General features: G+C 34.3%; 1 protein-coding gene and 1 pseudogene across 1 annotated transcript; both read right to left on the bottom strand.

The window, feature by feature from the left end:
• Positions 1–5,746: 5,746 nt before the first annotated feature.
• Positions 5,747–7,235, bottom strand: LOC143558793 (leucine-rich repeat extensin-like protein 6). Its single transcript, XM_077047553.1, has one exon. The coding sequence runs from the start codon at positions 7,065–7,067 to the stop codon at positions 5,916–5,918; it is 1,152 nt and encodes a 383-aa protein (XP_076903668.1). The 5' UTR covers positions 7,068–7,235; the 3' UTR covers positions 5,747–5,915.
• A 5,861-nt stretch (positions 7,236–13,096) lies between these two features.
• On the bottom strand, positions 13,097–15,397 carry LOC143558807 (wall-associated receptor kinase-like 20 pseudogene; annotated as a pseudogene).
• Between the last annotated feature and the right edge of the window lie 101 nt (positions 15,398–15,498).

Below are 15,498 nucleotides of genomic sequence, written 5' to 3'. Positions count from 1 at the left end.
TGAGAGATGCGGGTGCTAAATTGATGGTGATAAGGTGTAGTTGAGAGCTTGGTGGTGGTAGGGATGATTGAGAGCTACAAGATGCCTTCTCATCAATCCCAGAAGTTCATAAAGTTAGGATTTCTTAACTTTAAGAAACCTTTCTTTTTACACTTGCTGAGAAGTTAAAACCCAAAAGAACTTTTAGGTTATCAAACATCTTTTAAACAATTAACTTCTTACATAAGTTAATAAAGCTAAAAAAAGGGCTCAATAAAGAATCCCAAACACCATCTTAAGTTATGGTAGACGTGATTCATGTGTTTCTATAAAATTTTATTATATTCAAAAGTGTGAAATGATTGGTGGTAGGTGTCACTTCTTTAAAGATCTAGATTAGACGATTTATTTAGTTGTAGATAAAAAGGTTATATTATGTAATAAAAGTTATAGATTTAGTACAAGGACATGAGGTATGTGAGTTGTAAAATGTGATAGGTGAGTTTGTTACGCATGTAACGCGTAAATGGTAGAACTTTCATATTTCACGAACGTGATTGTGATGTAAGCTAAAATGAAATTATTGGTTATAATAATAATAATAATAATAATAATAATAATAAAAAGATTTACATGACTATCATGTTCGGTAGGATTCTTACATCTCTGATCTCGCTCATTCACAACCTGGGAGTGACAGTGTTTTACGCCCTTGGCTCCCACATGAAAGGGGCTCACACCCTTTCACATCCACCAAAACACAAGACCTATGTCAAAAGATTTATATTTTGAATCAATGTTTTTTAATGATAAATCATCATTTGGTATCAAAATCAATTTCAAGTAACTATGTGTTCTATATTGTCACAAAATGATAGAAATAATAATTATAATTTTTAATGACGTTTTAACATCACCAAATATCTTCTCAACATACATTAAGTCATGGGGTATAGTCTAACTTCAACATAAGTTAAAAGGACATGACATTTTAAAGACGGATTAAACTACTCCCCACTTGTGTTGAATTTGTTAAAAAAAGGCCTTGGATTATGCTTTTAACGGATTAAAATGCAAAGAAAAATATGTAAAATTAACAATTAGTAAGGGTGAGATAAAGTTAAAAAAATTAAACCATTTTCTTTGGGTGAGATGAAGTTAAAGAGAGGAAAATGAGTAATGTTGTGCATACGTAGATTTAAAATATGTTAGTATACACATTTACATGTATAAAAAATAAACTGAAATTGCAAAAGGAATATATTCGAACCATAAATAATGCAAGAGATTTGCTGGTAAAGTTTGTTAGCAAATCAATTAAAGAGATTTTCCCGACTTCATTAGTTAAAACATTTTGTTCTCTTTTGTTAGACAAACAATTTTTTTCTTTTTACCAATACAATATTTCTCTTGGTAACAAATAGAGCATACCATTAATAGAGCATACAATAAAATACCTGTTTTTAGTTTGCAAAGAAGGATAAAGTGGTATCGGTTGTAACTAAATAACACATGGATGGAAGCTGAAAGTTTTTGCGAGTTTTTTACCAAAATAGGGTGGAGGTAAAATTTATTTACCAAAATAGATTAAATGAAACATATTTACCAAAATAGGGTTTTTATTTATTTTTCATTTATTTTGTTATGGCCCCACAGTCATTACTAACTCCTCCCCTACCAGAGTGGTCGCCGGCCATCACCATCTTTTAATTTGGTTCTAACCACATATGTAAGCAATTGAATTAATTTATGATGAATCTTTCAATTGAATGTAGCTTAAACTCAGTGGAACAAACCAAGGACAAAACACAATTATAATTTCATGTTAGAAGCGAATAAATTTAAATAGTTTGAATAAAATATGAAATTTTAAAATATTACCGGCGCGGCGGTTGATGGTGATGGCCGGCGACCACTATGGTAGGGGAGGAGTTAGCAGTGACGTGGGGCCATAACAAAATAAATGAAAAATAAATAAAAACCCTATTTTGATAAATATGTTTCATTTAACCTATTTTGGTAAATAAATTTTCCCAGCACCCCATTTTGATAAAAAAAAACTCCAGTTTTTGCATAGCGAAAGCCATGTTCCACGTGTGACAGCTTGCAATATTGTCTTTATTTTCCACTATTATAATGCATTTCTCCCAATATTTATAGTTTATTTATATAATAAAAGAGGAATAGCCCCGTCCTTCGAATCGATACAACATAGCCAGGTTTCTGTGCCAAACGCCCAAACTGCCACTTCATGATTTTAAAAGCAGCCAAACCGAGTTCAAGCACGTTTAATTCAAATAATCAAGCTCGACTTGTTTAACTAGAATCAAACCTCGTGCTTGAGCCAAACTCATTTAAACTTTATTTCTAAAACTTGAGATCCTCCCGTAAAACAACTTTTACGTTTGATTTAGGTCCAACTTGTTTGTTATATATAATTCATTTGTGTTTATAATTAACTTTATATAGATTTATAATTTTATAGAAACGTAATATATATCATTTAAAAAAATTCGTAACTATATATAATATTAATTATTTTGTAATCCATACTTAATATATTAAACAAAAAAGAAATATAAAAATGGTAGGCTCATTTAATCTTCAAGCCTAGTTTTCTGAAGTTCTAATATGAACTCAAGCGTGAACTCGAGCTCATTTAAATTCGTTTTATTCTGAGTTTTTGACGACTCAATGTCGAGTAGTAAGTAGTGTATAATGGACTCAACTCCTCAACATCCTCAATTCACTTCATGATGTCTAGTTTCCACTTACATATTTTATTTAATGTTAGAAATAAATATATTTTATTGTATAATATCATTCTTACAATTTGTTTATTAGAAGTGGTGGAGATGGTTGGAATCGGCCAAGCTTTGAACATTGAATTCAAGTAAAGAAAACATAATGTCAAAACGGGATAAGTGTTGACTTTACTTTCTTTTGACGATGAACCTTATCCAAGTAACCAAATCGGTTAGTTTCTCACTTCTTACATAAAGAGTGATAAAGGAATAAACTCAAATTTGAAATGAAAGCAAACATAAAATGGTCAAGTCAAGATGGGTACAAATCGTATTACCAACATAAAGGAAGATCGTACTAATTTAATTGTATATTTCTGAAACTTGAATATTTGTTTTCTTTACTTTTAAACTTAAATAAACGAATGGACGTTTATTATTACTTATTTTTATCTAATGGTATTGGTATTGTTAGATATTAAGTGGCGCATCGGAAAACCAACACACAATGCACAAACGAATTCAACATGCAGAAACGAGAAAATAAATGACACGCCAATTAACATGGTTCGGTCAATTTGACCTACATGCACGACTGAAACTAGGGTTAATTACTAACTCGGGCAAAGGTTTAGAAATTTAGTCAACAACGAAACAAAAAAAATAATAAGCCTACTTTAACTAAAAAAAACCTACCCGAGTGCCCGCTCATCACTCCATCTTGTCGACCCGAAACTTTAATTCTGAAACCAAAGCCTTCATCAATCTTGATAATATCTAGAGTGATCAATATTCATTTCAACTGATTATATAGATAACTAAACAAAAACCGGTTAAATTTGAACCAAGATAATATATTCAGTTTTAAATCGAACCGATTTAGGTAATGGTTTTTCGGTTCTAGAAACTCAATTTGGTTAAAACCGAGGAACATGATTAACGCAAAATCCCAACTGAACACTTGTTTTATTAAAATTCAAGTTTTTGGGTTTTCCCAATCTTTAATTTGGTTTAACTATGTTTAAGCTAAAAAATATTCAAACCGAGAAAACCAAAACCGGCGAACACCCAGAGCCTATCCGGGTTTTCTTCTCACAGTGTGTTACGTTGGAGAGTTCTGATTTTGTGGTGGCACAACGACTGTCAAGTGGCAGTCGACTGTATGGTTTCCCGTGGAAACGCCCAAACCAAACTCTAAAGCCAGCGTGGGCCCGGTTAAGATAACGCAGTCTGGCCAGAGTGGGGCATAGGAGCTCTCCAAGTTTAAAGAGTGCAGTAGCCTAATTACAATAAAGTCGTTCTAAAAAAAACCGGTGAACACCCTATGTCAAAGTCTAAACGAAGACATTAGAGGTGCACAAAAAACCCGAACCCGGAACCGGACCCGAAATAAATACCCGGAACCGGTTTTTCTAATACCCGGGTTTTTAATACCCAAACCCGAACCCGACCCTACCCGTAGGGTACGGATAGGGTATGCATTTTGACACTAAAACCCGAACCCGAACCGGACCCGATTTGTACCCGGTAATACTCGAAAACCCGATTTGTACCCGGTAATACCTGAACCCGGAACCAAGGTTTTCCAATACCCGAAACTGGGTATTTCAAATACCCGATGTATACCCGAAAAATACCTTAAAAATACCCGAATAATACCCCTAAAAAGTGTAAACTTTTAAAAAATCCAATCTATATAAAAAAAATACCGGAAAAAAACCCCAAAATACCCGTAAATAGAGTTTTTTCAATACCCGATAATAGGGTATTCAAATACCCGGTTTTAGAATACCCGGTTCTATACCCGACCCGAACCCGATGCATAGGGTATGATTTTTTGAGACAATACCCGACCCGAACCCTACCCGATTATTACCAATACCCGGTCATACCGGTACTCGGTCATACCCGAACCCGGTTCTATACCCGAACCCGGATATTTAGAAAACCCGATTTGTGCACCTCTAGAAGACATGACGGATCCAATGGGCCCTTGTATCTGAATCCAGCAAACGAACAAGTAAAATGGGCCTCCCATTAGCATTTAGCTGCGTTAGTGTTACTGTGTTAGCCCCTTAGACAAAAACAACATTGTTAATTGAATAATTGGATTAGAAATATTTGTTTGGCTCTTACACATTTTTCTAGTCCAGAATCCAGACCACTTCCATAAGGACCATAACCCAATTGAGCCGGCACTTTGCAATTCCAAAATTGTGTTTATCTACTTCGACTTCAATATGAACGTTAAGAAGTTTATTTGTAAACTACTTTTGTATTTTTAAATTAATTATCAGATTTTGTATTTTTAAATAGATGTAGTAGTTAAAACTAGTTTAGTATTGGATAATACTCTTTCTAAGATAATATTTTTTTAGTTGAATAAATAAATTTATATTGAGTACTCAGAAACAGTCCATTACTTGTCAGTTTTCCAATCCATGAATATTTTGTTACACTAGCCTTTTATTTTGAAATTCCAAATGATATCACATTTTATTTTGTTTAGATTGCAAAACCGATCACAATGGTATTAACCGCTAAGATATTTGCATAATTTTTTTTGTCAAACGAAACGAAAAGACAAAGAAAATTACAATAATAATTAATTTTACTATTTTAAATTTGTATTAAATTATTGCCATGCATTATCATCTAACAATCTTTATATACAAAAAAATAAAAATAATAATATTAAAATTATTATTATTATTATTATTATTATTATTATTATTATTCAGTGTAGAAAAAAATAGCTGATTATGATTCATTAAACAAGTTAAGTTAATTGATGTTGATTAATTAACAAAGAGTCAACTAGACTCTAGCTACCAATTTTAAAAGCAATATTTTTTTAATGACATTTTAACCTATTTTCCAACTTTCCTTGTTCAATTAGCGGCCAGCCTATAATATCAATTGAAAGTATGAAACTACAATATTCAGGTGAATATATTAAACCATAAATTGACCAATAAACAACACCACTATTATACCAAAATATTTAATATACACAATAAACTAAAATAATCGCCGTCAATATTACAAAACAGACTTTAAACAAAAGTCTATAACAATTAAGAAAAGTAACACGTTAACATCAACATATCTCACACGAAATTAATTCCAAATTTCTTATTCATCTATACGTATTTAAATCAATATTCAAAAGTCATTTGATATACTTTTTATTTAATGTTTCAATGGTGGCGATGTGAAGTAGCCATAAGGTGGAAACCAATGCTCCTTAGGTGGTGGTGGAGGTGGCGGCGGAGGATCACCGCAGCCACGACAGTTCACTGGACGTGTATAAAACGCTTTGCACTCCTTTTCTTCACGTTGTTTCGGTCTATCCGGAATACAATTCTTTTTGTCATCTTTGTCCTTTAATTTCAAACAAATCTTGGGCTCACCCTCAAAGTAATTATACGAGTATGTGAAGTTTTGTAACCGTGGTAACGAGCAAATGCTATCCGGAATATCGCCTGAAAACTTGTTGTGTGCGATATTTAACTGCTCCAAGCTCTTCATTTCTTCAATGCTTTCGGGTAATAACCCGACAAGTGAGTTGAAACTCACATCAAAGACTGTTAGGTTTTTTAATGATCCTATGTCGGATGTTAAACAACCACTTAAACTCACATTTTGTAGAATGATCTCATTTAATGTTTTAGCCATTTTCTTGATGCTTGAAGGTAAACAACCATTGATTTTGTTGTTAGCAAAAACAATAACCGAAACCGGAGAGTTTCCTAGGTTTTTGGGAAAAGTGATTTGGAATAAGTTATTGTTGACGAAAATGGCGTCGAGTTTAAGGTCGTACAGCTTCGAAGGAATGCTTCCATTAAATTGGTTGAAACGAATGTCGAGAAATTTGAGAGAAGGAAGTGAAAGCACGACTGACGGGAAATCACCAGAAAAGCGATTGTTACTTATGTCAAGCTCATAAAGAAGACGCAGTTTCTCAAAAGACTTTGGTACTGTTCCACAGAACTTGTTGGTGTTTATGTGGAACAGTGCCAAGTCAGTGAGTAATCCCATGTCTTCTGGGAGGGATCCCGAGATATTTCCATGGTTGAGATCGATACCAGCGACTGTGGTGACATCTGGATCGTCTAAAGCAGGTGCACAAAACACCCCGGTGTAGTTACAAACATCATAACCGTACCAATTTGAAGTGAAGCCTCGAGGGTCCTCGGTTATTGAATGTTTCCATGCTAGGAGCGCAAAATAGGCGTTTTTGAGTCTTGGGTTTGGGGGAGGCGTTGCTTGATGAGAGAGGGTTGCGAAGAAAGATAGAAGAACAAGAATGGCGAATTTGCGGTGTGAGAGTAGAGTGGTCATTTTAAGATTTTGATTTGGTGTGATTAATGAAGAGGAATGAAAGTATTTAAATGGAGTTTAGGGTTGTGTTGTTGATATAAAACCTAAGGTGGTTGAACATCGATAATGACATTAATACACACAACTACACCCACGAGCCTTATTTTAACAGTCAAAAATGTTCTTAATACATATATAAGACGGTTTATATTATAAGATGTCCGAATTGTAATATTTTTAATTATTTTATAATCATTTGAAATAGTCATTGAAATATGATAAGAATACTTCCTAATTATAAATAGAAGAGTATAAAATTAGTTACAAACGTTTGAACATCTATACAAACTATTTGATGTAGGAAAGCGTCTAGGACTAAGTCATAACAAATATTATAAAGTCTTTTTCTCACTTGTCATTGGTAGAAAATGGAAATTGGAAATATTACTAAATTAACTAGTGGTTAGAAATACCGAGTGGACAGAAATTAAATAATTTGGTCAATATTTAAAAAGAAAAGTCTGCATAATGACAGTCGTTTAATGATGCATTTTTATAATCAACAAACATTTTTAAAACATGGAGCTTAATTCATGAAAGATCAATTCATACATTTCTGAAGGAGAATGAAACCTTAACAATCTTAAACTTATCCTTAAAGTGGTTTTAAAATAGAAAAATAAATTACTAATTGTAGATGCATGAATATATATATGGTTAATAATTATGATCAGGTTGGTCATGTGAGATGACACGGCCAAATAAAGTGGTTTTAAATAGAAAAAATAAAGTAACAAAAAAGGAGAAGGTTTGTGCGTCCCTTTGGCCGTGTAATAAAGTGGTTTTAAATAGAAAAAAAAAAGATAAAGTCATGGCTTTTTTTTAGGTAAAGATCAGGTTGGTCATGTGAGATGACACGGCCAAAGGGACGCGCAAACCTTCTCCTTTTTTGTTACTTTATTTTTTTAGAATGTCGAATGTGTATTAATATCTCATGATATGTTTATATTGGTAAATTATATCGATACATGCTATAAATTGAGATAAAGTGTTTAAAGATTTTTTTGGTTTTTACTAACTGACCGAAAACAAATTACATAAGAAAGATATTAGATACTAACAGCTAAACTAACTATAAAACAACTAACATGAACCATTCAATTCGTATCATATAAGACTTCATTATCAGACTGGTTTAGGACCTTCATTTATTTCATCTGGGCCACTCAATAAGCTTCACCACATATTGGTCTAAAATGATTTCTCGAATATTTGTAAGTAGGTTGAGTCATGAATTCTTGACTTCGGTCCCACTAGACATATGACATCTGATGCATTTATTGTATATTTACATGATGTTGCTCCATATATTAGGTTTGGAGAAAGTCATTATTGTTAACAACATAACACTATATTGGTCACGATTTCGTTTATCACATCGTACTCTTTTGCTTAAAACTGTTTTATTGTCAATTACTCAATTTGTCATAAATCATTATGTTGTTATTAGTTTCTCACATTATCTATTTAACCGTACTTAGCACGACAGGTCCTCCACCATATGCTTCGATTCATTGTTGTCTTATCTTTACTTTTTAAACATGTACAATCAGTTTTTGAATATAAGTTTCAAATCATGTAGTATACCGAAATCCACTAGATTGTTATTTCCTTACTTTGTCGCTTGATCTACTAAACCATTGGGTATTGTGTATTATTATATTATGATACATGGAAATTATCACCCACTATCTCTCGATATGTCAATCGTTACTTTATATTCTCGTTGGTGTTGGTAATTTCGGATCGTGTTCACAAGTTGGTGAATATGAAAGAACATAAGTTGATAAGTTGGTCAAGCTGGTTTAGTCTCCTAATTGGAGTATGGTTATTACAGTAATGTCTTGGTCACCAAGTTAAAGTTAAATTATAAATATAAGGTTTGGTTAAAGGATTTAGAATTTGATCAATAGATAATTATTGTAACGGAATTTTAAGTCAGTTTTCTCTACAATAATAACGTGTTTGATCGATCCTGTGTAATGAAGTGGTATCAGACATTGGTGTAATCGTGGCCCAAGCTCGATGTTCCCAGGATTGATATCAAGACCTAGTCATCGTATGGAAGTCTGTCGCCGTCGTGAAGAGATTTAGGGTTGATCGTGTTTGCCAAGGAGAGATCTACAACATGAGATCTAGGGTCAACAAATCAGAGACGCCAAGAAAGATCTAAGGGCTGCCGACCGATTACTTGAGAAAGCCACGCCAGATCTTGTTTTATTAATTCCGGAAACCGCATAACCAAAGTTGAGCCATATTTGTTGCCCAATTTAGTGACAAGAAGACCGTTGTTTTTATTTTCGGTTAATCGATCAAATTTTGATTTCAAATTAGTGTTCCAGAGACCTGGATCAAGAACCGGAGAAGGTCAATACCTAAAGAACAAGAAAAATCAAGTTACAGTTACGGTATTAAAATTACAGGGGTAATTGTTGGTAATTTCGGACCGTGTTCACAAGTTTGTGAATATGGAAAGAGCTAAGTTGACAAGTTGGTCAAGCTGGTTTAGTTTTCTAGTTGTAATATAATGATTATGGTAATTTCTTGGTCACCAAGTCAAGGTAAGAGGTAAGATTATAAATATAGGACTTTCAAAGAGAAGTGTACAATTTTTAACTACAATAAGATTGGAGAAGAAGATCAAGGTTCATATTATGTTGATTCATCTACTTGGTTAGTTGGTTAGGTTTATTTATATAAGTTCGTGAGATAAATATAAATTATGTGTAAATGATCAACATCTAAGGTAATTGGCATGAATCTAGTGCATGATCTGATATGATTGGCTAGAAATCAGCTATGGTGATTTGTGTCAACTTTTGAATGCTTAGAAAGTTGGATACCCCCGGACGAGAGATTCAACCTAGCTAGATATAAATGTCAAATCAAGCATATTGTGGTGGTTTGTGAAAAGACCTTCGTATTAGCCTTCTAATAGTTTTAGTTTAGATACCTAATGAGAAGTTTATTGTACCTTTGTGGCACTCGTCGCTAATCGTATATGTTGTCATTAGCAATGGAACCGCTAAAGGCATAGATGATCAAGTTAACAAATTCACCATCTTGAACATCTTCTACCCAAAGTTACTATATTTTAACTTATAACAAGTAATTTCAAATAGTTTGGACTTTAAATAGAGCTACTCTTTCTTTTCACTAGGTTGCATATTAACAACACTTTTGTTTGAAATGCTCGGTTGTTCACTCTCGAATTGTACATGTCCTAGTCGGCTAATCCTTAACTCCCTATATAGCATTTAGAAGTTTAAGACTAGATAATACAAATCAAGTTTTTGACGCTGCTAACGGAGAACAATTTTAGTTATAGAAAATCATTCTTATTATCACATTGGCCCTTTTTCGAAAATCTTCATATGTATATGTATTCTTGGGTTTTCGATACGGCCCTTTGTAGAGGCATGTAAGGACAATTGTCGACTATGCGAGTATGACATTGATATACCAAGCTTGAGTCATGCATGACCCTATAACCCAATTCATTTCTGGTTAAGTTCTACTTGCTTTTGGTTTACATGTTAGGTAATGAAAGAAAATTAAATGACAAAAGTCTAAATTGGGTTTTGATTAATTGTGTATGGTAATAAATTTTTATTGTGGATTTAATGAAGATTTAATGTAACTAATATATTGAAGCATCAAGCTGGAGATTAAATAAGTTATTAGGTATTGGGTTGGGATCGAAATAGGTACGAAAGGACTTTCTCACCAAATTAGTTGATCAATTCTTTCCCCCGATCTTCTCAGAAGCTAGGTATATAATATATATGCATGCATTGACAAAGTACATATTGCAACTTTCAAAAAGCATAATATTTGTTCATACATTTTTGTTGAAAAAGTAAACACACGTACACTATTATTATTATTATTATACCGAGCCAAACCAACCATGGCATGGGTTTGGCTCGTTTTAATCACTACATTTATTTTAAACTTTTTTTTATATTTCTAATTAACCTTAAAATTAAAAATAAATGATTTCAAAAAAATGATTGATTAGTAATAGTTTTCTTGTAACTTTGTGGTTTTTTCACGCACGGGCGTGTTTAAATCCGTTTATCTAAAATGTATGTGTTAAGTAAGTCTAATTTGTGGGTTAAACTTGGCACACGCCAAACATTTTTCACACAAACCCAAACATTATGTCCAAAACATGAACCTGAAACGAAATGAATGTCATAAGTTGACATAAGCACAACGAATTTAACCAGAGTATATATTTTTTTTGAACGTTAATATTCTAAACCACTATTTAAAAAAGAACAAACTTATATTAAAACACCACGTTTAAACTACAAAGCATAAAGATTATTTAGTTCTCTCGTCATATTTTAACAATAAATACCCAATTCTTTAGTGACCAATGTCAAATTAAATCATACCCCCGATCTAACTAATTATAAAATGACGTAAGGTCGACTTGAACACAACATGTTAATGTTTAGTTAAACGAGTTTGAGTTCCAACCTAGGGTCCTAAACTAACCCAAACCTCAAACCCAACTCGAAACCGTGTATTTGGTGGCCAATGTCAAATTAATTCATACCCCCAATCTAACTAATTATGGAATGACGTAAGCATTTCTAATCTTTTCTAAGTCAACTATCTGCACATGATTTCGACAAAAACCTAGACGTATGCTTTTGATCAAGTCAACAAATGGTGTCAACGCGGCCAATAAAATTGCATAAAACTTTAAAAGAGAAAACAACTTTTGTTTATGAACTACAATACTCCCTGTGGAAGTCTACTTCGGAGGGTGAGTTGGTTTATATTAATCCATCCTCAGTAATTAACTAATTATATTGTTCCTTAATATATGCATTTAGATATTGATAATGTAGCATCACAAATTATATTTACCGCTCATCCACCACGGATATTACTTCCGTGACATAATTATCAAATTAAATTTGTAAACGTTATTAGTTATATTTGGTGACGATCAATATGAAAGCGTTCATCAAATATTGTCACAATAGGCCATTTAGAGACTAGATAGTTGGAATAGTAAGACGTCTATGACCCAATGCGTATGGTTTTAGTAATAACATATCAGTAACTAACACCGTATGGTCTTTGTAGACGGTTATAGCCGTGCTTGTGCTTCTTTGGGGCGACAATTAACGATGACTAACGTAAGTCTTAGTTCGGAAGCCAAACCTAATTATTCAGATGTCACTAAAATGTAAAATCACAAATAAAAAATTTGATGTTTGATCTTCGTTATATGTGACTACAATATTAGTGCTACTTTAACCATAAAATACTAAAAATAGTATAAAAACTTAGTAGATGTTAACAAAATAATAAAATATGAAAAAAAAAAATAAAATTATAGAGTTAATAACCATTTTATATTACAGTAAAATTAATTTCATGGTAATTATAATTCGTTGTTTACGTTAATCATATCTTATATCTTTTTCGAATTGATATCATGAGGCTCAGTAATCAGTATGGAAGAAGTTGACCTTCGACGGCAAAGATTGGGTGGGCCACATGGTGGCGAATATTATGGATTTGTAGAGGGCCCATGATCAGAAAGGCGGCCCATAAACTCTAAACTTACTAACACTAATCTTACTTCGAATTAGGTTGACTGGTTTACATGCTACAAACTTACAATATCCTAATTATTAAAGTTGATCAAATATCTAGTAAAGACATATCAAACCGAAAAATAATCAAGATCGATTCTTGGGGTAGGTTACCGAACATCCCTTTTGTAAGACTTAGTTTTTTTATATAATAAGTCAAGTTAAATAGCTTATGTTTTAGAATGATAATACAACTTTTGATTGTGAAACATCACATGTTTTGTATAATATCATAGGTAACATATATACACAATTTTTTTTCGTTTCTAACAACATTGTGTTTTCCAAAATTACATTATTCATTTATTCACTAACATAATTCACAACTTTTAATGCATGATGTAGAGATCATGCTTAGATGATTTAAATCTAGCTTTCTCGAAGTTTATCATTCACGGTGGTTGCTACAATACCCATGATATACTCAATCTCCTCGGATATATCCTTCATAGAAGGCCGATTCTCTCTTCTTTCCTCCAAGCAACTCATTGCAAGGAACCCGAATGCTTTCATAGCATCAATATCCAACGAAGACGCGTGTTTCTTAAGCATCGGGTCTATAACATCCACCAATCTTTCCTCCTTCACTAGTCGTTTAATGTATGCAACCAAATTTACGTCTTCTGCTGGTCTACCAAAGTCTATAGCCTTTTGACACGTAAGCATTTCCAACAATAATACTCCAAAACTATATACATCACTTTTATCAGTCAGCTGATAGTTCCAATAATAATCAGGATCTAAGTACCCGAAAGTACCTTGTGCACAAGTCGTCACATGGGTTACATCCGCCTCAGCTAGTCTTGATAAACCAAAATCTGAGACCTTCGCTTTCATGTTGTAGTCGAGTAAAATGTTGCTTGACTTCACGTAGCGGTGGTAGATTGGGGGCGATGCAGAGAAATGGAGGTACGCAAGCCCCTCAGCAGTATCACGAGCAATACCTAACCGTTGAGTCCATGTTAAAGGTTGTTTATTTTGGTCATGCAAGTGATCAAAGAGGCTTCCATTTGGAACATACTCGTATACCAAAAATGGTTGTTCGAGTTCCACACAACAAGCTAGAAGGTGTACTAGGTTCTTGTGGTTGACTTGGCATAGGATTCGAACCTCGTTTAGGACTTGATCGATGCTTTTGGTGTTCCCTAACTTCGCACATTTAACCGCCACTATCGCGCCATCCTCCATCACACCTTTATATACTTCTCCAAACCCTCCAACACCAAGAAGACCACTTGATGAGAAGTTATTAGTTGCCCTTTTGATCTCTTTGCTTGTGAAGATTTTCGCTAGTGTTCCAATACCACTTGCCACGATAATCTTGTCTCGCTCACGAGCAAGGCGTGTTCGTTCAGCTTTGATTTTTTGGCGGCGGATAAATATCACCATCCCAGAAATAGTCGTTAAAAATACCGTCCCACCAATGCATACGGTCGATGCAACAAGGACAGTCCGTTTTCTTCTAACCTTATTGAGATCTGCAAAAACATATTCAACAATTAACATTATAACATTCGTCCTCTTATACTAACCAATACTGTCCGTTTTTGCTCACAAGTCACAAGCACGCTTGACTGTGGATTCCTTACTCATCCACAGCCATTGCGTCCAAAACGTGTTGGTAATATCTAATGTTATGTATTATTTAAGAACTAAACATCTTTACTGTCCACAGCCGTCGTAGAATTTACCTAGGCTGTATCTATTTACCTACCCTTAACACATTGGCCGGCGGCTGCATTCCAGAGAAATGCAGACTTACAAACACACCTCCGCGAGCCATCAAGAGCCGCCCTGCAAGTAGAGGTCGAGTCACAATGAGCCTGTTTCGTACACGGTGGCTCTGGTGATGGAGCCCACATCAACTCAACACTAGGCTCCGGCCACTTATTAAATGGCCAGGAGCTGTTTAGATTAACAAAGCTTTTGTAAGCCCTGCATCGATCCATGGTTAGACGGAGTGCAAACAGGTTTGTAGAGCTTCCTTTATAATAAGAACAACAACGTGGGGACTTCATACACACGGACATCCGAGGTGAGGCGTTTTCAAAGGCCCGACAAGGACTGGTGAGAGTGCAATCCATTGAAAGTGAAGACATTGTTTCCGTACAGTTGAAGAAGATTATAGTGTTGTTCAAAGATATTGTGAAGGGTAAGTTCGGGTCCAGCTGTATGCCCTGGGCGAGAAGATCAGCTGTGACGCATGTGTTCGGTAAGAAGGGTGATTGCGCAATCACTAGCCGAAGATCTTTAGGGGAGATTGATATGATTGGGTAAGTGTTATTGAGCGTGTCAAATTTCAACACACCCGTGTCACACCTGATCTTATAGGACGGGTGGCCACATGTGGGTGCGATGCTGAGTGGGTACGGGACTGGGGTGGTCCCGCAACTCGGGCAGCGGATAGCAGCCACATGACAACCGGTGTATGCTATCAAGACCGCCATGATCAGTACCGAAATTCTTACTGTTAGAATGAGGTGACAAGAAGTAATATTATTGTGAGTATTTGTAGGATTATGAAATGTTGTTAACCAAGTCCTTCATGTGAGCATATATACGTGTCACCTCAAATAATGGACACAGCTCCAAAGGGTTGTTGAGATCCAAAATATGATTTAGGGATGGAAGCCTGTTATGATCTCCAAACAGTTTGGAACTAATCTCCATATGCACAAAATAATATATGAAATAACCGAATGATATAGTGGTGGTAGGATAAGCTAATAACCGAATTAACCAAACCGAACAAACAGCCAACCGCTAGGTTA

Source organism: Bidens hawaiensis, unplaced genomic scaffold (genome assembly GCF_021521415.1).
Source record: "Bidens hawaiensis isolate Kalapana, Puna unplaced genomic scaffold, B.hawaiensis_p1.1 tig00019660_1, whole genome shotgun sequence".
Classification (NCBI taxonomy): domain Eukaryota; kingdom Viridiplantae; phylum Streptophyta; class Magnoliopsida; order Asterales; family Asteraceae; genus Bidens; species Bidens hawaiensis.
This window is presented reverse-complemented; position numbering and strand designations above follow the sequence as displayed.

Coding starts and splice junctions, on each gene's coding strand:
- LOC143558793 (XM_077047553.1), bottom strand. CDS start 7,067: ATGACCACTCTACTCTCACACCGCAAATTCGCCATTCTTGTTCTTCTA.